General features: G+C 54.8%; 1 protein-coding gene and 2 long non-coding RNA genes across 3 annotated transcripts; 1 reads left to right on the forward strand and 2 right to left on the reverse strand.

Moving 5' to 3' along the window:
* Positions 1 to 188: 188 nt before the first annotated feature.
* LOC148221882 (uncharacterized) lies at positions 189 to 4156 on the reverse strand. The gene is made up of 3 exons (XR_015807181.1): positions 4022 to 4156; positions 1034 to 3148; positions 189 to 419 (listed from the first exon to the last, which is right to left on the reverse strand). It is a non-coding gene; the product is annotated as an uncharacterized LOC148221882 (long non-coding RNA).
* MMD2 (monocyte to macrophage differentiation associated 2) lies at positions 3712 to 20404 on the forward strand. Its single transcript, XM_014892799.2, has 7 exons — positions 3712 to 3869; positions 15231 to 15312; positions 15971 to 16131; positions 16213 to 16287; positions 16550 to 16651; positions 16935 to 17004; positions 17457 to 20404. Exons 1-7 carry the CDS (start codon positions 3823 to 3825, stop codon positions 17658 to 17660), a joined length of 741 nt encoding a protein of 246 aa, XP_014748285.1. The 5' UTR covers positions 3712 to 3822; the 3' UTR covers positions 17661 to 20404.
* A 1280-nt stretch (positions 20405 to 21684) lies between these two features.
* On the reverse strand, positions 21685 to 22256 carry LOC148221883 (uncharacterized). The gene is made up of 2 exons (XR_015807180.1): positions 22203 to 22256; positions 21685 to 22169 (listed from the first exon to the last, which is right to left on the reverse strand). It is a non-coding gene; the product is annotated as an uncharacterized LOC148221883 (long non-coding RNA).
* Positions 22257 to 22681: the final 425 nt, after the last annotated feature.

The raw sequence follows: 22681 nt of genomic DNA on the forward strand, positions 1-22681 counted from the left end.
GAGCGCGGCCACCACGGTCCTGTCACGGTGGCCACGCGGTCACAGGGTCACACCCCGCGCTGTTCCCGCCCGCCCGTGCTTGTGCAGTTCCGCTTCATGCCACGGGGTGTCCCCGAGGCTCAGCAGATGAGCGAGCGGGAGCTCCGGGCTTGGGAAAAAGGAAAAAAAAAAAAAAAAAAAACCCTTGGGGCTGTTCAGCCTGGAGAAAATTGCGTGCAGACATCAGAGCAGCCTTCAGTATCTCAAGGGGCTCTTGGTCAGCATTTGTAGGAATAGGACAAGGAGTAATGGGTTCACATTGGAAGGGGAAATGGATACACAGAAGGAATTCTTTACTGTGACGATGGTGAGGCACGGGAACAGGTTACCGATGCACCCCCAGCCCTGACAGTGTCCAAAGGCAGGCTGAATTGAGCATCCTTCAGTGGGAAAAACCAAATGACAACCAAAACCAAAAACAAACATCCCTCCCCTCCCCCCCCCCCCCCCAAAAAAAAAACCCCAAAACCAAAACCAAAAAAAACCCCTAACAAAACTAACAAAAACACCAAACCCACCCAGAACTGAAAAAACGATTTCTGGAAATGGGATCAAAATCAAGGGATTACTACAGGAAAAGGTAAATCTCACAAAGATGAGCCACCAGGTGTTGGGTTTGTGCCTCTGGGGCCAGCTGGCTGCAGAGGGTTCCTGAGTGATGCCCATGGAGCAGTGTGGAGTGATGGAACCTCCCCCTCACCAGCCTGCAAGGCAAAAGCTGCTCCCCTCCAGCTGCTGGCACGGAGACCCCTCCAAATGGCTCAAACCCAAGTGGCTGTGTCCCAGCTCCCTGCTACCCTGTGTCCACCCTGGTGTCCACCAGAGCCAGTCCTGTCCCTCACATTGCCCCACATTCACCTCTGCCTCTGCTACACCTGCTGCCACCACATCCACGTGTCCTGTAGGTCTTTCTACCCATCCAAAGCTTCTTTTTTTTCCCGGGGAGCTTTTCCCTGCTGATGCAGATTTAATATCAAATTGTCTCCTTTTATACCTGTTGGCTCGGGCAGTTTCATGTGCAGAAAAATGTCTCTCCCTGGGGAAATGGGATCACAGCGTGTGCTGCCAGGAGAGCCCAATGCTGCCGTCATTGCAAAGGTGTGGATCCTCACACTGTTCACTGCTGGGATCTCCCAGAACCCTTCATCGGGGGACAACGCACAGAGGTGCCCCCAGCTGTGGGAATCCTGCAGAGAATTACAGAATATCCTGGGATAGAACACTCACACAAGGATCAGAGTCCAGCTCCTGGCCCTGCACAGACACCCCGACAATCCCACCCTGTGCCTGAGAGCAGTGACCAAATGCTCCTGGAGCCCTGGGAGCCTTGAGGCTGTGACCATTCCCTGGGGAGCCTGGTCAGTGCCTCACCACCCTCTAGGGGAAGAATTTTTTCATAATATCCAAACTAAACTTCCCAGACAGCTCCAGCTGTTCCCTTGGGTTCTGTCACTCGTCACCAGTGAGAAGAGATCAGAATGAAGGAAGAAAACATCCCTGGGCTTCATGAGCCATTCCTCAACTAAAGGAAAACTCTGCAAATCCCCCCTATTTTGGTGACATCAAAAATCCCTGATTGTATTCAGGGTACCCCAGAATATTGGAATTTCCCCTTAACACCCTTACAATTTCTCAGATCTTTGCGAGGTGGGGAGTGCACCTCGCAAATGGGAGAGGAAAGGAAAACAAGCTGGGTTCATGGGCAGAGTACCCGAGGAGAGCTGCTTGTGCAGGGAGGGGACACATCCCAGTGGGGTACAGATGGTGTGAGTGTGGGCATCTCCACACCCCACCTGGGAGCAGCCCCTGGCTGCCTGTGATTCTGTCTGCCAGGTTTGGAGGTATTGCTGGGGCTGGAGCCATTCCCCAGCACGATGCTCGAGGCTTTGGTTGCCATAACAACTGGATTCAGGCTTCAAAAATAGTAACTTATTTTTCATTCAATTTGCCTTTTGCCCTCTGAGACGGATCTATTTTGAGACGGTTGGTTTGCTTCAGGTGTCCCTTGCCAGCACCCTCGGCTGGGGGCTTTGGGGATGGGGGTTATTTTGTTAAATGTGATTTAATGTCCTTTCTTCTTCCTCTCCTCTTCAGGCCCAGAGAACAGGTACAGCAGGGCACAAGAATCTTGACATAGGCTCTGCCAGAGCTCATCATCTGGGGAAGGAATTTGAAAAAAAAATCTTCCCGGCTAAGTGGCAGAGCGTGGGAGAGGTTTTTAGAGATGATCTCACTCTGCATCTCAGCTTGGACCTGCCACTCTCAGCCAGGGCTTGGCTGTCCCAGATATCCTACTGAAGATGGGGTTTATTTTGTTGCCCCTGCACCTCCTGGACCCCACTACCACCAGCATGGTCCCCACTGGTGTCTTCCACAATGGGAATAATACAGGAGGGTTAAACCTGCTGCTGGCTCCTGGGGTGCTTTTTGTGTGCCTTGGGGACACCCCAAAATGCAGCTGCACCTGCAGCATCCCCTGAGGGATTGAACTGCTTTTGGAAGGGGTTGCAGAGGGTGCCAGGATTAATTAATGCCTTGAATTAAGGGACTCCTTCCTTTTATCTGCTTTGGCTTTTGGAAGGCCTATGTGTGCTCGATTTCCCATGGAAATGGCCCCACAAACACAACTCTTCCTCTTCTCATCAAGGTGTTCTCGGCTGTTCCACCTTCAGCATTTCCACAGCTTCAGCAAGGAGAGGTGGTGTTGGGGTGACCATGACTCTGTTGCTCCTCCTGAACCCTTTCTTGTTCCTCAGCTGCTGGCCTGAGGGTGCCTGCAGTCCCTGGCACAGCGAGGGCAAGGGTGACACCCATCTGCCCCCAGACGAGCCCCCATCACCTTTTGTGTCCCCTCTCTGCGCTGCCCAACCTCAGATGTCCCTCGGGATGTCACCTCCTGTAGGAGCCTCTTTGAGTGATGCAGAGGAGAGAAGGGTGAAGGCTTTAGGGTTGAGATGGGCAGATTTTGGGGCCCTTAATCCTTGCCTTGCTGTCGTGCTGCTTTGTCCCCCTTCTCCAGAGCAGGGAGGGATGGTGGGGTGCTGGATTTGTGCCCCCACTCCCCAGGGGCACCACGCTGAGGCAGAGCCACCTACCCTAGCTGGGGCCTCTGGAAAATAATGGGGAAAAAAAAAATCGTTACAACCAAATAAACAAAAGCAAAACCAAACAAACCAGCTCCTTGGGGATGGCGCTGCCATCCTCGGGGGGACCCGGCCGTGGGGAGCGGGGCCGGGGGGAGCGGGGCCGACTGCCGGCACTCGGCACTCTCCCCCTCCCCGATGCTTTAATCACATTTTCAATTCAAATCTGCTGCTATTTGATCCCCCGGGGGTGGCAGCGGGGAGGGTGGGGGATATTTTTAGCTGTGCTTAAAGCTGCCGGGGGGCGGAGGGAGATCGCGCAGGTTGCTGTGGCCGGGAAGAGTTGGAAGGGATTCCCCCCCACCACCACCACCCCTCTTTCTTCTTTTCCTCCTCCTCCTCTTCCTCCTCCTCCTCTTTGCACATCTGAGGGCGGCAGCGGGGCTGGCTCTCCCCTCCCGGAGGTCGCCTTTGTTTTCCCCGTGTCGCTTCTCCCGAGCAGCCGAGGGGGCGGGAGGGGGCCGGGGCCGGGCTGGGCTGTGCCGGGCTGGGCTGAGCTGGGCTGGGCTGGACCGGCCGCCCCTTCTCGTCCTCGCCCTCCGGAGCTCGCCGAGTTGGTGCCGTTCCCCCGGGCAGCACTTTCCCCCCGCCCCGGGGCTGAGCAGCCGCCGCTCCCCGGGACCCCCATGGCACCGCCGCGATGTTCGTGTCCCGGCTCCTGGATTTCCAGAAGACGCGCTACGCCAGGTAAATCCCTCGGTGCGGCGGTCCCCGACCCCCGGTGCTCGCGGACCCCCCGGACAGCCCCAGCCCCTCCCTGGGATGGAGCCCGAAAGGATCTTCGAAAGCTGCCGAGTGCCTCAAAGCACAGGGCAAGTGCGGGCTGGGCTTTCGGCTACCTGCTTTTCTGCATCCCTAAAGGATTCTCAGCATCCTTGGGAGCCTTCGCTGCCTTTCGCTGGGTCTAACTTCACCGCGACTCTCTCGCTGCCGGGAGAGCAGGATCCTGCCTTCCCAAGAGGACAGACCCTAGCGCTGGCTCCGAACCCCCATGGAGGGACCAGTGTGGTCCAGAGTCCCGCTGCACCCGGGTGAAACCCCCTCGGGGCGGCTCTCCCAGCCTGGACCCGCAGGCTCAACAGGCTTCCCATGGGATGCACCGGCGGTGGATCCTTCTCTCCTTCCATCAAACCCCCAGGGAGGTTCCCCAGCAGCAGCCGGGACTTGTTTTAAAAGCTCAGGTGTAGCAGGAAACCTCCCGGTGTTACCTGTGCAGGGGGAAACCTGAGGATTGCTGAGCACAGGTCAGGGGGCACTTGGTCACACGCGCTGTTGCGGGATCAGATGTGGCCTTGAGAAAGGAGCTGGCAGGTGACACGGGGACAGCGCCAGCCTGCAGCCCTCTGCTCCCCGGGTGGCCGGGATGAGTCAGATGGCACCGGGTGCTGCACATATGGGGACCAGGGGGCTGCTGGGGGTGCTCAGCTTTGCTCCCAGCTCCCTGGCACTGTGCTGGGGATGTTTTTCTGCCTGCGTAGGGTCCCACAGGTTGGCACAGCTCCTGGGGACATTGAGCTCTGTGCTGACACTTCCAGAATCCCCGTGGTCCGGTTAGGGGCAGATATCAGAGGAAAACTTGTGTGAAAAGAAGTGGTGATGGTATTTCTCATCTGCTCCAGGCAGGATGATCCCTGAGGGATGTTTATCTGGGCTGGGTAAGGACAGGAAACCATCCTCCGACCCCCTCCGGCCATCAGCTCCTTTCCTTCCAGGTATCCCATGGGGAAAATCCATGCTTGCATCTCCAAAACCTGCCTGAAACGTGGCCACTTGCTCAAAGACCGTTTTGATGCCGTAGCTGCCTCCTGACAACCTTTGCTTGGGGCAGAGGCAGGAGGCAGCCAGCAGATCTGCACAATGTGCCTGGTACAAAACCTTGTGAAAATGGAGAATTCAAGACTTTCCCCCAACCCCCCTCAGTTGGTATGAGAAGGACAGAGCTGGGGGAAACGGAGCTGAGCAAAGCTCTGTACCCCCCAGAGCACCAGACAAACCATGCCTTTAACCCATGGCAGGGGTGCAGAGGCTCTTTGGGAGCTGGGCAGCAGATCAGGGGCTGCTCCACTGGCAGCAGCCTCCCCCAGCAGAACCCATATGCCAACCTGTTGCTTGATTTATCCCGAATCAGCATGTTCCAGCCTTGTTGTGGTCCTTTCTGGAGGCAGCTTGTTAAATGGGATGAGGCATTACAGAGAGCCTTGCAGGGATGGCTCCCACATGCAGGGCAGGGGCTGTGGGGTACGGGAAGGGTCAAATCCACAGGGAATCCTCCAGCTCTCACTGTGTGCCACGGCTGGGGAGCAGCAGGAGGATAAGGGTGCTTCCTTGGCTTTCACCCCAAGAAAACCACCAGCACGTGATGCTAACCCAGAGCTTCCTGTACCATCACAGAGATCCTCTTAGCCCGGTGCTCAAAAATAACAGTGGGATAATCCCTGTCCCCCCCACACTCCCTGCAGCTTTGCTCTCCATGGAAATGCTCTGCTGGGGCATAACCCAAAAGAAACCCTAAAGCTGCTTCTTCCTTTGTGCCAGGGATGCTCTTTCAGCTGAGCTCTGACCTGGGAATTGGGGTGAGCAGAAGCCAGGGGACTCATGGTGGCACATGTCCTTCAAGGCAGCAGAAGCATCTCAAATCCTGTGTTGTTTTCACTGCAGGAAAAATGTTGGGGGGCTGGAGCAGGTCCAGGGAAGGATAAAGGAACACAAGTCTGATAAGGAACAGCTGAGGGAGCTGTGGGGGGCTCCGACTGGAGAAAAGGAGGCTTGGGAGGGAATTTCTTACTGACCACAACTCCCTGACAGGAGGGCGCAGCCAGGTCAGGCTCTGCTCCCAGGGAACAAGGGACAGGATAAGACAAAATGGGCTCAAGATGCACCAGGGGAGGTTTAGAATGGATATTAGGAAAGATTAAAACAGGCTGCTTAGGGAGGTGGCTGAATCCCTGGAAGTGTTCAAAAACACAGGTGGATGTGGCACCTGGGGATGTGGTTTAGGGGTGAACATGGCAGTGCTGGGCTAATGGCCAGACTCCATCTTAGAGGTCTTGTCCAACCTTAACAATTCTATTATTCCATCTTGCAACATATTTTCATATTTCATATTTTGGCCTTGCTTATGGTGTTCCTTGAAGAAACAAAAAAATATCAAAGTTTTCCTTGTGGTGGAAAAGCCTGGAACAGGCTTCATTTTTCAAGTCATTTTATCTTAACTTTGAGCGAGGACCAAGAAAGGAGGAACTTGGCCATTGATACACCCACCAAAAGGAATAAATAAAACACAGTGTGGTGATGAAAGACCTGTTGTGTGAGAACAAAGAGATGAAGAGCAGTGATCAATGTGGGAACATTCTGTGAACTGCCAGGAGAAAACTCAGGGCTGGAGGGCACTGGGCTGTCTCCAAACACCTCCTGGCAGGGAAGGGCTGTCACCGTGGTGGGAGCAGGGTGCAAGGCAGTGCCATTTGAGCACGCTGTGGTTATAAATGAGAAACTCAGTGGATCCTGCTCTGCTGTGGGGCCCAGGAGGCTCTTCCATCACTGACACCGTGGGGAAATGGAATTTCAAAGCACAGTTGCTGCAAGGCTTTCCCTGTTACTCACAACCTGCACCCTGACAAGCAATATCCATCTCCTGCCCGACAGGCCAAGTTTAACCATGACACCAGCACAGCACGAAGTGTGAGAGGATGTGATTCCTCCTGCTTTACCCAACCACTGAGGGTTATTCCTCCACTCCCCCTCCACTCTTCCAGCTCGCCAAAACGGTGCTGGGTCCCTCCCAGACCAATAGATCAGACCAAGCTGCCTCTTTATCACTGGGCTCATTGGTCAGGTTACACTGACCTGGTAACCAAACCCTCCTTGCACCTCACCACCAGCTTTGACCCCATTTTGGCCCAGTTTTAACTCAAACATGGTGTGGTCCCTCCTGCCCACGTAGCTGCCATGGGGCTGAATATCTCCCAGGAATGCTTCCCAGACTTTGGCCATCCAGAGCTGTAATTGGAAGGAAACATGATTAATCAGGGAGCTGCTGTATCTGGCCAGCCTCAGCATCTCTGGAGCAGCAGTGGAGAGGGCTTTGCTGGGATCTGCAGGGCACTGAATCATCCTCACAAACTGATAGCAGCTCCTTTGATTTGTTCATGTAAAAGGCTCTAAATCTTACTGTGTTTGCTTGGAGTAACACAGAGAGAAGCAGATGGGAAAATCCACATTAATGTCTCAGCCCAGGGCAGGGGTCACTGTAGGTGCAGGGTCCAGGCTTGTCCTCACCTCCTTGTGCCTGCCATGCAGGCACTGCCACCTCCTCACCAGCACAAGGGCGTGGAGGTCTGAACTCTACACTTGCTCAAACCCAACGAATTTGAGGAAAGGCAGCTGGGAAGATCTTTCTCCTTTCTCCCTGCACCTGTAATTATTGAGCAAGGAGACATTCATCAGCTATTCCAGCATCTGTGGCCAAGACAGGAGCAGGAATAAGAGGAATAGGAAATGTTGGGGTGCTCAGACTCCAAACACAAGGAAACCAATGCCAAGCTGACAGCCTGGACAGAGCAACCACTTTGGGCAGACCCATTCCCCGTTGCTTTGCCATAAAAACATGAGCAGCCCTGGCCTGCTCCCACACACTCCGAGATGCTTTCCAAGAGCTCTGCTTCCCCCACAGCCCATGTGGGATGAAGCAGTGAGGAGGGAAATGCTTTCAGTGTTGATACCATGGCCTGAAGCTCCTCGAGAAGGAGGGGCTGCTCACCTTGCAAGCACCAGCCCCGTCAAGACCAGTAGGAATTACCTCATGTAGCTCAGGGTGCAAAATTGGAGCCAGGTATTTGGGAGGCAACAAGCTCCCAGAGCAGCATTTTGGATGGGATATCCACTCAAACTGCCCCATTCCATCCTCTGCAAGGGTCAGGTGGGGATCACCACACTGAAGATGTGCATAAATGGGCAAACCAAGCCCCATGCCTTGTGCTTTTGGGGGAAGGATGGTCTCTTGGCTGCCTGGGAAACACATGATCTTTCCCCTCCTTCAGCTGGTGTTGGATATCAGCCTGATGTGATTCTTTGGCACAGTTTGCTGTGTCCAGCTTCACGAGGTGGCAGCCAACATAACCCATGGGAAATTCAAGCCACTGCCCAGCAGGGCAGGTCAGTGACTGTGAGAAATGGGGCTCTGCCAGGACTGGTCCCAGGCTCGCCTCCCCTCCTCCTCCCTTCCCACACCCCCAGCTCCACAGCGAGACAAAGCCATGCCAGCAAGTACAACTGCCAAAGAAAGGAAGGGAAAAGAGCACAGCTTATTCCAGCCCTTCACTCCTGAGGAGTGCCTGGCTGCAGCTGCACGAGGAGTTTTGTTGAGTCCCCAGAGATGCTGCTGCCAGGGGATGGATGCTCAGGGCTGGCTCTGAGAAAGGCAGAGGAGACATGGCCAAACACACAGAACAGGTCTCTCCAGGTGTGACAAACTCAACATTTTCATGCAGTGGGAGTCCAGAGCCTGTTGGGCTCTTTGTGATAACACTGCAACCTCTCATGATAACATGATACCACAGGAATCATATTCCTGGTATCTGGATGAGTCAGATACCACTGAGTTGAGCCAAGCAGTGCTGACCTTCAGGGGAATTTGGAATCAACCCTGTGCTCCTTTTCCAGTTTACAGCTCAGGTTTGCTGCTGCTGAGGAAAGGATTCTATGCAGAAAGAGATCATCAGGTCAGGGCAAGGAGCTGCCTCCTCTCTGTGCTGAGCAGCACTGGCTGGCACAGCAGAATTAGACACAGCTCTGCTCTCTGTTGTAAGTAATACTAATGGAAATCTAACTACCCGTGTGCTTGGCTGGTGAAATACACGATTTTCCTTCTGTGCCTTCACCGTCCAGAGGCATTTGCTGAATAATTTACAGATATGGCTTGTACTTGAGCAATATCCTGGAATCCCAAATGAGAGCCTGGCTGTGTCTCTCAGGCCATGCTCTGGGGAGATTTTATGAAGTTGGGACACCATCACCTGCCCATGTATTTCACAGTCACAGCCAGGGTTAGAGGCTGGGAAAGCTCCAGCCCTTAAACTATCCCAATCTTCTGCCAGCAGGCACAGGATCCAGTGGTCACACTCACTCCTGCCCACCTTGGGCTGTTGCAGTTAAACAGGATTTATCCCACTAACTCCTTGCTCAAGGCAAGGCAGCAAGGAACATGCACAATGACTTTCCAAACAAGAAATTAATGAATAATAGAGGATTTGCAGTTCTGGAAACAGTTCTTCCAACATTTACAAAACACCTGGGACATCAGAGTCATTTTGTGACTAATCAGCTGTTGTTGGACGTCTCATGAGTACCAAATGAAACAAAAAGTCCCAGCTCAGAAAGTAATTTGGGAAACACTCACCAATCCCATCTGTTGTGAATAAACAAACAGCTCTGCTGTGGTTGCAGGGTCATGAATTGCCTTGGAAGAGTTAGAGATACCATCTCCATAGAGGGCTGGGGAGAAAAATATCCCTGCCCACAGGGGATATGGACAGTTAGCACCCTGTTGGGAATTACTGCTGAGTTTCCACCACCAGCCGAGCCCTGCTGGGTGTATATGGACCCTTGTGGGTGCAGAAATTGTCAATGCCTGGATCCAGCCTGGCTTGGAGCCTCTCGTGCTTGTCCCTGCTAGAATGAGGAGATAGAAAGGGATTGTGGATGCCCTTGGTATGTTCAGGGGAAGAGCAGCTATTCCCTCCTGCACCTCTGAGGCAGCCGGATGTGTCAGGGGGTTGCCTCCTCTGTCCCTTCTCTGGGGACATCTGTGCCTATGGCTCAGAGCCAGGTGCAGCACGGAGCTGGTTGAGCACATGGGCCCTGTCTGGGAGCATCTCTAAGTCAGCAGCACCACTTGCTCCTGGTTTCTCAGGGCATGCAGGTTGTGGAGTGCCAGAAGATGCTCCACAGCCAGCCCAGGCTGCTCACACATGTCAGAGTGCTGGGTATGAGCAACCCTGGGATGGGAGGAATGAGGTGATGGATGATGATCCAATCTGCCCGTTCTGACTTGCTTTGGGGAAGCAAAGCCTGCACCAGGGAAATCTGGGGGGGGTTACCCCGGAAATCTGGTGATCCACTAATTTACCCATAAGAAAGGTAGGGAAATGCTGGCTTAGATAAAAACCTTCCATTTCCTGCTCCTTACCCAAGCTGCCAGCTCCTCATGCTAGGAAGCACGACAAAAGAAAACATCGAGTTGTCCTGCTCCATCAGCCCTCCTGCCCCTCTGCCCTGGGATGGGCTGGAGTCACAAGAGGAGCCCATGGACAGGCCTGCCCCATCTCCCCTGGCCCCAGGAGCTGACCCCCAAGTCACAGGAGGAGCCCATGGACAGGCCTGCCCCATCTCCCCTGGCCCCAGGAGCTGACCCCCAAGCTTCCAGCAGGCACAGCTCAGCTCTGCAGAGCAGGAGCACCATCTGTGTGTGTGGGAGCGTGCAGGCACTGAGCAATGGGCATGGAAGGGAGGGTTCAGCTGCCAGCAGGTGCCAGGCAGCCATGCACATGCCCGTGTGGGTGGCTCTGCAGATGGCACTGCCAGGCAGTGCTGGCCTTGGTGTTTCTGCTTCCCAGTGGCAAATATTCCCATGTCAAGGGGTAGGAAGGAAAAGCAGGATTTTTCCTGCTCCTGGGCTGGGTAAAGTAGTAAAGTCTGGGGGATCTTCAGGGCTCAAGGGATGGCATGAGTGTTTCCTCGTGGTCCTGTGCCTTCTGAGCCCTGTGGTTGTAGTTGTGTGCTGTACATAAACAGCAGCCAGGCTCCACGCCAGCACACACAACTCCCCAGGACTGAGCTAATTACAAACCACAGAGGAGCTCAAGGGATTGAAGCCTCTTACCAGGGATGCAGCTGGAGCTTTACCAAATTCCGGATCAGGGGCAGAGCATTTGCCAAGCCCCAGCTTACGGGGATGCCACCACAGCAGCTCCCACGTGAGCCCCAGCACCAAGCCCTGACATCTGTGCTGGGTGTGCAGCCTCGGGGCTATCAGAGCAAACCCAGGACATGCACTGAAGAGTCAGAGGCCAGTCTGCCCTATAGGGACACATCTGCTCCATCACTGACACCTCAGGCATCACAACACTTGTTCTACCAAGGGACAGCCCCAGCAGGACTTACCACCACTGCTGATCAACATCCAGCTAATTCTTCCTCAAGCCTTTCTCTCTGACCACCACCAGGATCTTCCTCTGTTGCTTTAAAAGCAGCTGTGACATCCAGTCACAAGAGGAAATCATCTCCCTTTGCAGCCAGATCCCAAGAACTGCCCAGCAGGGAACACAGCTTGGAAAAAGCCCCAGCTCCTTGGGCAGGAGGGTGGATGCACAGCCAATCCATCTCCACAGGCTTTAGGCCAACTCCTGAGCAAGCCCTGCCCTTTTATTAGCCATTTGTAGGTGAAACCTGTGGAGGTGAGCTGATCTGGGAGATTTGTATCACCTGGGATAACCTTGGACTTGCTGACTGCTCCTTTGTCCCCGTGGCACCCAGCCCACAGTGCACAGACACACAGACACATGCACAGCCTGATTTATGGCAGGGCTGGGGAGGGCAGGTGTTGGACCAGCTCTTTCAAGGGCAGAAGCCCAGCTCACACCTCCCCGTCCACATCTTAGTGGTGATTTTACACCCACCTCACATTATCCACCTGCTTGCCTAAAGGATTTAATCTGTCCCAAATTGCAGCCTGGTTTGGGTCTCTTTTGGGGCTGTTCCCCTCATGTGTGCAGCTTTCCTTCAAGTGTCCCATGGCTCTGTTTGTGTGAGTGTGGAGTGACAGATTCAGGTTCTCTTGGCGCCCTCAGGAAAGCTCAGATGGTCCCACATGAGCCCTCCTAAGGAATAATTTAATTATATCCCTTTCTTACCTTCTTCCCACCCCGGAGAAGCAAAAGCCAGGCAGATCTGCATGATTTTTGAGGCTGGGATTTTGTTCTTGGATAAAAGTCTTTTAAAAACTCAGTAAAACCCCCTAAAGCTATATTAAAAAAAAAAAAAACAACAAAACAACAAAACACCAACCAAACAGAGTGGGAGAAAGAGCAGCAGAAAGGAACAGTCCTGGGAAGCCAGCCCTGCACTTTGCCCCGATGCCCAGGGACAAGGGGCTCTTTGTTTCCCTGGCCAGAGCTTGCTGTACTGGCCCTTTTCAGGCTCCCTCCCTGGGAAAAGGGCCAGGGGAAAGCAGGCACAAGGCAAAAACCCTGGGGCTGCTGTGAATAACCCCTGGTCAGACCCTCAGCAGCCTCCCCTCTTACAGAGCCAGTTGTAGGGACCCTGCCAGGAGCAGCACCGGGAGCAGAAGGTGCCCGGGAACCCTTTGGCTCCCTGCTTCCCACACACCATCCCTGGAAATGAGCATGCTCCTGTTCCTGCTGAGCAGCAGTCTTTGAACTTCTCTGTGTCTTTTGGACTTTGCCATCCTGAAGCACCTGCTGAACTGCACTGGAGCACCCAGTGCTGTGGAAACTCCTGCTCGTGGTTTCCTGGACCCAAGAATCGCCCAAGTGCTCTTTCCAAGTGTATCCATCTGTCTGTCCAGGCTGGAGCTGTGCTTTGAGGCTGGTTCTGCACTCTGGTGTGGCAGCTGTCTGCAGGCTGGGAATGCTGCAGGGCTCCCTGTGCCCTGCCCTACACCCATGCCAGAGTGCACAGGGTGACATGAGCTGGTCCAGAAAATCCCAGGAGAATAGGGGAGGAAATGCCCCAGCACCCATGGGGAGTAAGGTGCAGCCAGGGACTTATCCTGCCTTGCCAGGAGATGTGCAAACACCATCTGCTCTCATTTCTACAGAGAATAGAGGACCACAGAAATGTGCCAAATTAGCCCCAAAACACAATGCATGTCCCAAAATTTGGGCTCAGGCTGACCCAGCACTGCAGCCAGGTCCCATATCTGTGATGTTCCATTTCCCACCATCCACAGGATGATGCTTACTAGAAAGCAGGGCAGGAAAATAAGAGTAATCTCTCCCCAAGTAAAAAAAAAGGTTCCTCCTCAAGGCTATTGTGCCCCTGGGAAAAGCAGGAGTTTGTGGTGTCCCACACCAGCATGGCTCTGGGCTTCAGGAGCATAAATGCTCTTCAACCTTGTTACATGGGGATGGCTTGGGTGGTCCTTCCCAGCTTCTCTACCCCTGTGCCAGAGCTAGGGAGGATATTTACACCCCAGGGACACCTTCCCAAAGGGTTTGGGTGCTCCCCAGCCCTGGGGAGGGGGCTGTGGAATCGGTTCTGTGCTGCTGCTCTTAACAGCACCAGCCAGAGCGGAGGGGAGATGGAGCAGGCTTTGTTAAAATCAATAAATTCAAGGAAAAGGCCTTGAACGTGTTTCCTCAGCAACTGTGACGTCATGTGGACGTCTGGCCTCCCCTTCTTCCCCCCCTCCTTCTTATTATTAAAAGGGAAAATAAAGGGAAGCAGACAGTGAAGGGGAGCTGGGGACAGTCTCCTGGCAACGCTGGGGACAGTAATGTCCCTCCTGCCAGGGGACGTGGCTCCAGCACAGGCAGCCCTGCCAGGCCTCGTGGCTGCACTGGCAGGATGGGGAGGGCATCCCTGGTGTCCCTGGGGTGGAGGTGACAGCACTCTGGGCATAGTCATGTCCCCAGGGATGCTCAGCTTCTTCCCAGCCCTGCTGAGCCCAGATTTGCCCCGTGTTGAGTCCTCGGTGAGCAGAGCAGTGGGAGCTTGGCCACTCCATTCCCCTTCTTAATTCCAGACATTTTTTGGTGATGAGGACTGTGAGTCTCCTCCCACGGTGCCAGGGTCTGGCAGGAGGCAGGGCAGGGCAGGGGCTGGGGACAGGGCCCCTCTGGGGGTTGTCACTGTCACCTGCTGGGGTGCCCCTCACCCTGCTGTGGCTGCACAATTCCCCTCACGCCATCCTTGTCGTTTGAGCTATCTAATCCATCCTGGCTCAGTTTTAACAGGCAACAGCCAGTGGCTGAGCCAGTGGGAGATGGCAGAGGAGTCCACACAGGCATGGGTGGCTTGGGGACAGGGAGAAGGGACTTTTCCTGCTCTTCCAAACATCCCACACTGAGGCATCACTGTGCCCAGCAGCAAGGTCTTGCCAGCCCCAGAGCCCCTTTGCTGGGCACAACTCAGCTGTGAAATGCCACAGATGGTGCTGGAGCTGGGGGCAAACAGGGTCACAAAGCAATTAGCCCAGGGCATGCCCAGCAGCCCCGCTCACCTCAGCCATCCTGACCTGAGCCACAGCAGGAAAAGTCTTAAAAACCCTGATTGTCAGGACCAGGGAAGGAACCCTCTCCATGTCCCTGCTTCTCATTCCCTTTGCTAAGCCTCCACTGCTGTCTCCTGCCAGAAGAGGGTGGTGAACGAGGCTTAGGCTTAGCTCAGACCTGTTTTCCTGGATGCACATTTAATTTGTTGTTACATACCCAGCCATGGAGTGACACTGTTTTTAATCGCTGTGTGTATGTCCAGCAGGGGAAATCGATACATTCCTGTGAGTGCCAAGAGCGAGCTGATGCCTCCTAAGACTGAGAGAAACAGAAATAAAGATGCAGGTTTCCAAGGGAGGGCAGTAGGCTTTCCCCCACATGTGCAATCCTGGGGGTAGGGGGTAGATGCAGGTGGTACCCAGAAGCCAAAGGCATTGCAGGGATACCCTTTTTGGAGCTGGGCATGCTGCTGTGACATCAAAGTGTCACCTCTGGAAGAGCTGGGGTCCCACAGGTCTGCCCACTACCCTGTGTTCCCTCTGTTGCTGGGGCTCTTCCCACCTCTGCCAACAGCAACTGGCAGAGCTGCCTCCTGCTCCCAGGAGCTGCTTCAACCTGAGCAGGACCTGGGGACCTGGCACTTGGGGACAGCCAGATGGACACGCTGTGCTCTGGTGTCACTTCTGCAGGGCAGCTGGAGCAAAGCTGAGCCATGGTGGGGCTGAAGGCTGGGGGTGGCCCTGTGCAGACCCCTCCAGAAGGGTTTTGCTCCATCCCTGTCCCCTGAGTGTGTTTTTCTCCCTGTTTCTCACTGCAGGTTCATGAATCACCGTGTCCCATCCAACTGCAGGTACCAGCCCACGGAATATGAGCACGCAGCCAACTGTGCCACCCACGCTGTGAGTCCCTGTCACTGTCCCTGGGTGAGGGAAGATGGTGCTCAGCTCTCTGGGGATCCACTGAGGAACCTCAAGGGACACCTAAAAATGTCTGTGTTCAGCCCTGGAGCAGTCACTGAGAGTCTGAGGGCTGTGATGAGGCAGAGGTGCCCCGTGTGCTCCTGGGGACTGGGATGTTCTCCCTCCTCCTGCCCTGGGAAGTTGATATGCATCTGCCTTGCTCTCACCCACTGTGGCCCCATGACCCTGGGGAAGCTGGCTGCGGGCTTGGTAGGGCAGGAGTATTTTCAAAGCTCCCTGAAAATGGATTTTTTTCACAGCAAGAACTGTGACAGGAACCCATGGGGCTGCCTGTGTAGCAGTGGGAGGGAACTCTCCCCCCATCAGGGTTTCTTTTTGGGAGCTGACAGTTCCCACTCTGAGTCCTGAGAGATGACTCAGAGACAGCCATCCTTCATGTGCCTTTCTCCTCCTCCTCCCTACCTTCTGGACAAACTATTTTGGAGCTGCACCACGCAGGGAGGGACCCTTCCTGCCCCTTACAGGTGGTAGCTTTGACCAGAAGCTGAAGAAACACCTAGAAGGAAAAGTGGAGGCTCTATTGTAGCTGCTCAGTGGAAATGCAGAGAGTCAACAGCGGGTTTGCTTCCCCTTCCAGTTCTGGATCCTGCCCAGCATCCTTGGCAGCTCCATCCTCTGCATCCTCTCTGACGACCAGTGGGAAACCATCTCAGCCTGGATCTATGGCTTTGGCTTGTCCAGCCTCTTCATTGTCTCCACCATCTTCCACACCATCTCCTGGAAGAAGAGGCATCTCAGGTATCATCCTGATTGCTCAGGGCTTGGGAAGGGGGAGAGGGTCCCGATGTCCCCATCTGGACCCATCTGTCTGTCCTGCAGGACTGTGGAGCACTGCCTGCACATGTTTGACAGGATGGTGATCTATTTCTTCATCGCTGCATCCTACGCTCCCTGGTGAGTTGCTGGTGGCTGGGAGCCTTCATCTGGCCCCACTGAAGGGCAAAAAATCATCCTGGTTCCAATAAATAGAGTTTCCCTCTCTAGCTTCGGTTCTTTTAGAGGGCACCCTTACCCCTTTCCACAAAACCTTCCCATCCTATAGATTTCACTCTTTGGATGTTGAAGTTCCAGGCTGGGAGGACCCTGTGGTGGGACAGCCATGGGGGTGAGGGGGTGCTGCCCTAGACCTGCCTCACCACAGCCCCGGGTCTTGCAGGCTGAACCTGAGGGAGTTGGGTCCCTGGGCGTCCCACATGCGCTGGATCATCTGGATCATGGCATCCATCGGGACCGTCTACGTTTTCTTCTTCCATGAGCGGTGAGTGCCTGCGCCCAGCCCCGAGCCTGTGGGTGTGTGGGACCCGGGACACGAGCAGGGACCTGCTGCCATGAGTTGCTTCCTCCACGTGGTGGCACCAAATAAAAAGCCAAAGGCCCCAAAGTCCCCAGTGCCAGGTCCCGAGCCCGCCCGCACATGAGGACATGGGACCCGCTGTGGTGGCACTGCCACCCCTTTCCCTGGAGCTCTGCTGTGGGAATTATGAATGTAAAACTCAACCTCCCTCTGTCCCTGCTCCAAGCTGCCTCTCTGTCTGCTGCAGGTACAAGCTGGTGGAGCTGGTGTGCTACGTTATCATGGGCTTCTTCCCTGCCTTGGTCATCCTCTCCATGGTAAGCCCCTGCTGGGAAGTGCTTGGGCTCAGCATGAGGGACAAACCCCAGGAGGGATTTGAAAACCCAGAGCAGTTTGTTTCCAGTGGGTTGGCACAGTCTCCAGGCTGTGTGAGGGATAGACATCCCTCATGGATGTGGCTCACCTTGGTTTTGCAGGTGCTTTGAGTGCCCAGCAGGCACCACGTGCATCTCTCCCAGATCTCCTTCCTGGGCTCTGTTGTTTGGAAATTGTAGGATCACAGAATCATGGAATGGTCTGGTTTGGAAGGGACCTTAAAGATCATCTAGTTCCATTTCTCCTGGGGCTGCTGGGTCCCTGCTGTCCTGCTGGAGAGGAGGGGGTAGCAGAAGACAGAGAAGTCCAGAGCTACAGCTGGACAACACTCCTGGTCTGACTGGGGTGGTGGGGAGAGGACAGACACCCCTTGGCCTCACATCCTCTGCTCCAGCCCAACAGGGATGGTCTCCTGGAGCTGGTGTTCGGTGGGTTCTTCTACTGCCTGGGCATGGTGTTCTTCAAAAGCGACGGCCGCATTCCCTTCGCCCACGCCATCTGGCACCTCTTCGTGGCCATCGGAGCTGGCATCCACTACTACGCCATCTGGAGGTACCTGTACCGGCCCGGAGCGCTGGACACCAGCACCTCCCGCTAGAAGCCTTAAAGACATTGTTTGTGCCACCTGGTGGGGACACAGAGGGCGGAGGGGACACAGCCAGCCCCGTGGGCTCGCCCCAAACCACCCCTCGCCCCGTGGACAGCAGCTGCTGGTGCCCTTCCCGCAATGACAGGAGAGCCCGGAGGTTGATTTTAAATATTTTTCTTTTTTAACCTCGGGAACTGTTTATTTTTTTAGGCAAAAGTTTCAGAACTTAGTGACTGACTGGGTTGTGGGTGATAGGGGAGTGACCACTCGCTGGGAGCTTTGTTCACTCACCTGGTCTTGAGCATCCCACAGGACTGGGAACCTTGGCCCCTCATGCCCCTGGCTATGACACCCTGGGTTTGGCTGCTGGAGTCCTTAGGGGACTGGAGGAGTCAGGATGAGGGGAGAGACCCGGTGGTGACACCCCTGCACCACCTGGACTGGCTCCTAAATCATCCTCAGTCCTGTCAGCATTAACAGCTCCATCCCAAATCCTTGAGGGGATGGTCCAAACTCAACAAGCCTTACAAGAGATTGAAACTTGAATCTCTGCCAGGGCATCCCAGCCCAGGGGAAACCCTTTCTCTAAGCCAATATTAAGTGCACAACTCAGTACATCCATGAGATCACCTATGGACAATTTCTCCCTGGAGTGTTTGGTTTTCCTCTCCAGCCTCGGTGTCAGTGGCAGCCTGAAGCACAGCCCTGCTCCCAGGCCCTGCTGCACATGTGCCTTCAGCAGGGAGCAGAGCTGGGATCCAGCTCCTGGCATCTCCCTGACTGGGGTCAGCCCATCCACTTCAGGGGGTTCCCTTTCTCCTGGAGGGAGGGAAGTGAACCTCCCTGGGCTGGGCTCACGGGGCTACCTGCCTTCTCTGCTCCCATTTTGATGATGAACCTATTTCTCCTCAGATTAATTCCACTTTTAGAAAGATTTCTAGCATTCCCAGGATTGCTGCAGGGCAGGAATGCATCCACACAAAGCCTGGATGTGAGCTGTGACTGAGAGATGCTAGTGATGTTCAGTTTTTAAATTCCTAATCACAGGCACACAGTGCTAACTCAGGCTAATGAGACATGGAACATCCATCCAGCTGCTGGGAGCAGCAGAATGGGAAAACCACACCTGATCCTGCTCCCCAAACACCCTGGGCAGAGCTGCTGGAGCCAGGAGGGTGTGGTGTGTGCTGGGCTGTGCCTGCACCTTCCCCATCAACCCCCAAAAGAATCAATTGCCCATCACCTCTTTTTGGCCTTTGGTTAGTCACAGCTGCAGCCTCTGACACGATGTGGCAAGTGAAGGAGATTTATGGCCACCATCTCACATCTCCTGTTTCTCCAGCAGCATTCCAGGGAGCTGAGCAGAGCTTAGGGCCCCCCAGCCTGTGGCACCCCGGGATTTGCTCTACAGGGCTGTGCCATTTTGCAGCAAATTACCAAAGAGGAAGCATCTGGATACTCACCCCCTCCTGTTGTGGTGGCTGTGGTTGCCAGGCTGGCAAAAATATCTGGTGAGTTTTCACTTCCATAGGCAGAAGGTTCCTGTAAAGGGCTCTGGGAGCTGTACCTGGCACCCCAGCCTGGTGTGGGGCTGCTGGGGGTCTGTGCCCAGGACACCCCAAAGCAGCCTTTGGGCTGGGACTGCCCTTGGGGTGAGGGGTGGTTTTAGGGACGGGGGTGAAGGAGCCCAGACTCTGCTGCTGCCTCTGCCCAGCCCTGGCCCTGTCACCTGCTGCAGGTGGAGAGGTGGAGAAGGACGAGCTGTGAGTAACCAGCAGTTCATGGAGCATATCCAGGGTTGGAATAGCAGGATACAGAGGTCCCAGAATGGGAGATGCCATATTTTCTGTCTGGCAAGTCATTACCCTTCTCTGTGCCTCAGTTTCCCCATCTGGGAAGCAAAGACCCTGACCTACCTCACAGGGCTCGTGTGAGGACCCCCTGAAGCACTTGGAGGGCAGCCAGAGCTTCACAAACACCTGCTTCAATTTTCACTGGGTCTGGGGGAGCAGGTTCCCAGAGCCACCACGGGGCACAGTGACAACTTCAGCTTAGTGTGGCTGGCCGTCCTCCCCCTCTGTCACCAAATCCCACGGGGAAGCACCCTGGGCTCAGACCATGCAAACAGCAGTCCCAGCCACAGGCAAATGTCCCCTGGCAGGGACTGAGGATGCCCAGCGACCACCACCATGTTTTCCTTCATCCCAAGGGATTTATCTCAGAAACTATTTTGCCATTGTGGTCTTTTGGCCCTAAATCTGTCCCCAGGGCTCCTGAGGCCCAGGGAGGTGCCAGAAGGACATTTCTGAGGCTGCTTCATCTCAGTCTCCTGCTGAACATCCAGGGCAGGACAAATGCCCAGGCAGGAATGGATGGCTGGGCTCTGTTGGGAACATCACTACCCTGCCTTCAGCCCGGATTTGCAGAGTGGGCTTCTCTGTAACTGAGAGGCTCCCCCTCTTCTCTTGCTCCTAAATCCTCCCCTTGCACAGCATGGAGGACACAGAGCAAGTTATTGGATTGTCCTCCTGTTTTATACTAATTTCAAATGACTCGTAACTTTCAGGATGTTTGTGGAGGAGGGCTCGAGGGATCTTTTTAGCATCTCATGTTTTTCATCATCCATCCTTGTTCAATCAGTATTTTATATTTAACACAGTATTGGGTCAAATACAAACAAATGTAAGGAAGATAACGCTAGTGGATATTGTTTCCTGTGGAGTAGGATCGAAATAAAAACTCAAGATACCTCACTCTTGCCTGCTTGTTAAATCAAAATTAGTTCCCCTGCAGCACCTGGAAATAAACTCATTTTCTGTCTGACTCATCCCACACGGCTTTGCTCCCTGGTGAGGAGAGAAGCCACTCAGCCAACAGCAGGGTGCTGGGATACTGAGCACTGACTCACCTTGGTGCAGGGATGGCATTGCCTGCTGCTGAACAAACAAACAAACAAATAAACAAATAAATCAATCAGTGAGTGTGCTGACAGTGTCCCTGTGCCCAGGGGTGCTGGCTGAAAGACTCATCAGCATCTCAGCACAGCAGCTTCAGCAGGGCCCTCCACGCCTGCTCCAGCCCTGCCATTTCCCCTCCTCCTGGCTGAGTCAGAAGTCGAGCTGTGGAGCCCCAGGGCTGGCACTGCCGGGGGATGAAGGATGCCAGAGCCACGGAGGAGGAGAAAATCTGGTAGACTGGGCAGAGGGTAAGCACAGCTCACTGCTGACCCCACAGGGGAAACCCACATCACCCAGCAGCTCCCACCAGCCTCTCCCGTGGGCACTGGCAACTCTTGGAGGGCGAGAATTTGCCCCCGTGCTGGAGCTGCCTGCCCTGGCCTCTGCACATCCATTGTCTGCCCTCTGTGCCATAATTACACAGGGCTGAATTCCCCCAGGCTGCCATGCTCAGCAGCTTTGCCAGAAATCCAGGGAGGGATCCCTGCTTCCAGGGGCAGCTGAACTCACCCTGAAACCTGACCCACAACTTCCACCTCGCCTATCATTTCTTTGCTGCTGGCAATTGGGCTGGACTGGGAGGCCCTCCTGACTTTGCTTTGGTGCTGTCATTCCCAGAGGGTGTCTGGGTGGCAGAATTGCTTTCCCACCCAGAGCACCCTGGACAGGGAGCAGCCCTTTACTGAAAGGAGATGTTTTCACCAAGGGAAGCAGAGCATCAGTGACCATCTCAACCTGAGCAACTGCCCAGTGCAATAATGATCCATCCCTTAATCCTTCCAGGCACCAGCCTGTGTGCAGCCTCAGCAGTCTCCAGGTCAGCTCTGGAGCTGGTTTGATAAAACCTGTTTGGCCAAAGCCAGCCTGTGCAGCTGAGGTGTTTCTGCATGCAGAGCCCTACCTGGCTCGCTCCTGGCATTTTCATAGAATCCTAGAAAGTCTTGGGTTGGAAGAAACCTTGAAGCTAATTTTGTTCCAACCCCTGCCATGGGCAAGGACACCTTCCCCTAGACCAAGCTGATCAAAGACACATCCAACCCAGCCTTAAACGCTTCCAGGGATAGAGCAACCACAGCTTCTCTGGGCAACCTGTTCCAGGGCTTCACCACCCTCACAGGCAAGAATTTATTCCCAATATTCCATCTAAACCTGCCCATTGTCAGTGGGACTCCATTTCCCCTTGCCCAAATCCATTCACTCCGTGCCCGAAGTCCTTCTCTCTCTTTCTAGGAGCCCCTTTAGTCACTGAAAGAGGCTCTAAGGTCTCCCTGGAGTCTTCTCCATCCTGATCATCCCCAGCTCTCCCAGTCTGGGTCCATAGGAGAGGTGCTCCAGCCCTCGGAGTATCTTTGCAGCCTCACTCCAGCAGCTCCACATCTTTCTGTGCTGAAAGATATTCTGACATACATTTGTGAAAAATACTCTGTGCCTCAGCGCTGTATGCAGCGCACCAGGTGGGGTCTCAGAGACTGAGGCAGAGGGGAGCAGAACTCTCTCCCCACATCTCGACCCTTCCCCAGATCCCGACCCTTCCTAAATCCTGATCTTTCCCAATATCGACCTTTCCCAAATCCCGACCTCTCCCGGTACCGACCCTTCCCACATCCTGACCCTTTCCCCCAGTCCTGACCCTTCCCAAATCCCTACCGTCTCCAGCCCCGACCCTTCCCCAAATCCCAACCCTTCCCAAATCCCTACCATTCCCAAATCCCGACCCTCCCCAAATCCCCATCCTTCCCCAGTCCCTTCCCTTCCCAAATCCCGAACTTTCTAAATCCCTATCCTTCCTCAAAGCCTGACCCTTCCCCACATCCCGACCATTCCCACATCCCTTCCCAAATCCTGACCCTTCCCCACATCCCGACCATTCCCAAATCCCCATCCTTTCCCAAATCCCTTCCCCACCCCTTCCCTCCCCTCCCGCTCGTTCCCCTCGGGCAGTTCCTCCGCTGTCCGCGCGGGGGCGCTGCCGCCGCGGTCGCTCCGCCCCGGCGGGACGGGACCGGCCCGAGGTCCCGCCAGCCCCGGCGGCTCCGGGCGCTGCGGCCGCGGGGAGCGCCGAGCCGGCCCCGC

This window comes from Sturnus vulgaris, chromosome 16 (genome assembly GCF_052056855.1).
Source record: "Sturnus vulgaris isolate bStuVul1 chromosome 16, bStuVul1.hap1, whole genome shotgun sequence".
In the NCBI taxonomy this organism is placed as follows: domain Eukaryota; kingdom Metazoa; phylum Chordata; class Aves; order Passeriformes; family Sturnidae; genus Sturnus; species Sturnus vulgaris.

What these genes read in the sequence shown, in the direction of transcription:
- MMD2 (XM_014892799.2), top strand. Translation starts at nt 3,823, where the DNA reads ATGTTCGTGTCCCGGCTCCTGGATTTCCAGAAGACGCGCTACGCCAG. An exon ending in TGGAAGAAGAGGCATCTCAG is followed by an intron (nt 16,132 to 16,212) that starts GTATCATCCTGA and finishes TCTGTCCTGCAG; the next exon opens with GACTGTGGAGCACTGCCTGC. An exon ending in GCTGCATCCTACGCTCCCTG is followed by an intron (nt 16,288 to 16,549) that starts GTGAGTTGCTGG and finishes CGGGTCTTGCAG; the next exon opens with GCTGAACCTGAGGGAGTTGG.